The sequence below is a fragment of the Chenopodium album genome, chromosome 11, assembly GCF_948465745.1.
Source record: "Chenopodium album chromosome 11, dcCheAlbu1.1, whole genome shotgun sequence".
Taxonomy (NCBI): Eukaryota; Viridiplantae; Streptophyta; class Magnoliopsida; order Caryophyllales; family Amaranthaceae; genus Chenopodium; species Chenopodium album.
This window is the reverse complement of record NC_137844.1, coordinates 55160659-55162180: the sequence shown is the minus strand read 5'-3', so window position 1 is coordinate 55162180 and position 1522 is coordinate 55160659. Positions and strand designations below refer to the sequence as shown.

The 1522-nt window shown below is 40.1% G+C and overlaps 1 protein-coding gene across 1 annotated transcript; it reads right to left on the bottom strand.

Moving 5' to 3' along the window:
• Nucleotides 1-430: 430 nt before the first annotated feature.
• On the bottom strand, nucleotides 431-1522 carry LOC145569278 (uncharacterized protein At3g28850-like). Its single transcript, XM_081628640.1, has one exon. It carries the CDS (start codon nucleotides 1466-1468, stop codon nucleotides 431-433), a length of 1038 nt encoding a protein of 345 aa, XP_081484766.1. The 5' UTR covers nucleotides 1469-1522.

Genomic DNA, 1522 nt, shown 5'->3' with positions numbered 1-1522 from the left:
GATGCAATATGACACCAAGTATCAAGTATCAACCTAAATGTCGTAGAAAAATTATGCATCTTCCTATGAAACAACTTATCCAAATGCATGATTTTAGATTTTTCCTTTTAGTTGGTATAAACCAACAAGAGTAATGTCATTGTCATTCTGTGTAGGTGAAGGTATGATCAATCAATAATTCGATGTCTTGAAAAAATTTCAAAAGTTGTATAATACTCGTAAAGTCATGAGTTCAAAATTAGCCATACTCTTACAAATCATGTCAATTCTATAAACCAACACAACAACAAAAGTAGAAACCAAATTTTCTAGTTTACAATATATTGTACTTGTATAACATAACCATACAATTAAAACTATTGTTTAAAAATACTCAAATGAGAAGATTTGAGATAGAGAAATAAACTTACAAATTAATTTTATGATTTGATCAACTGCAAATAGGGCAGAGCACTAAACCATTCTCATTACAATCAGGGCATCTAATGACAACAGACCTCTTAATACCATCACTACAAACATAATTAGTATTCTTACTAATAACATTTTTTTCATTATCATCATCATCAACCTCTTTGACAACCACAACCAATTTACAACTCCCATTACACCGAAAACAAGGCAAGAACCTAACATCACCGCACCCTTGACACACGGTACCGGCCTCGAGTCTCGGTAACCCTTGAAGCAGCTCAACAAGACCACCTTCCTCGTGTAATTTCAACACTTGATCAACTCCTCCAATATACCGCCCTTTTATAAATAAACAGGGCAGCGGTGGCGGAGCCAACACCTCATGATTTCCGCCCTTTGATGATGCTAACAATTTCTTCAATTCGTCTCTTAGCCCGCGATCCATTGATATATCTCTTTCGCAAAAGCCGAAACCCAAACCTCGAATCACCGATCTAACCGCATTGCAACCCTCAAACGTCTTCCGAACCCCTCTCAAAGAAGTAGTGTAGAGCACTACTTTGTCCTCCCCATTTGGCGGACAAATTTCCGGAAACTGCTCCAATTTACACTTTATCCCGGCATCTGGTTCTGAAAACAGTTGCCGGGGCTTTCGAACCCGAGTATTAGTATTCGGGTTCGAATTCTCTTTGAATTTGGAGAAGAATTTAGGGGTGCAAGGTTTGGAGTTAGACAAGTGAGGAGTGAATCTAAAACTACTATTGTTGTCTTGAATCTCATTATTTTCGGGTGTGGTTGAGTCGAGGCCGGCCATGAGTTCCCATGAATTGATGACTTCGGTAGGAGGCTGGTCAACGAGTAGGGATTTGGGTGTTAGAGTGAAGCGAGGGAGCGGCTGAGGCGGTGTCATTGGGGAAGAGGGTGGTGGGGGATCGAGCGAAAGAAGGCCGTAAGTGGTGGAGGTGAGGGAGACAATGTGGTGGTTAAAGGCGGTGCTTCCGATTTGTGGGAAATCATCGTCTTGGTTTAGGAGAGTCGAAGATACACAACCCATTTTTTTGGGGTTGATTTTGAATTTGGTTTGAGTTTTGTAGTGAGTTTGATGAGA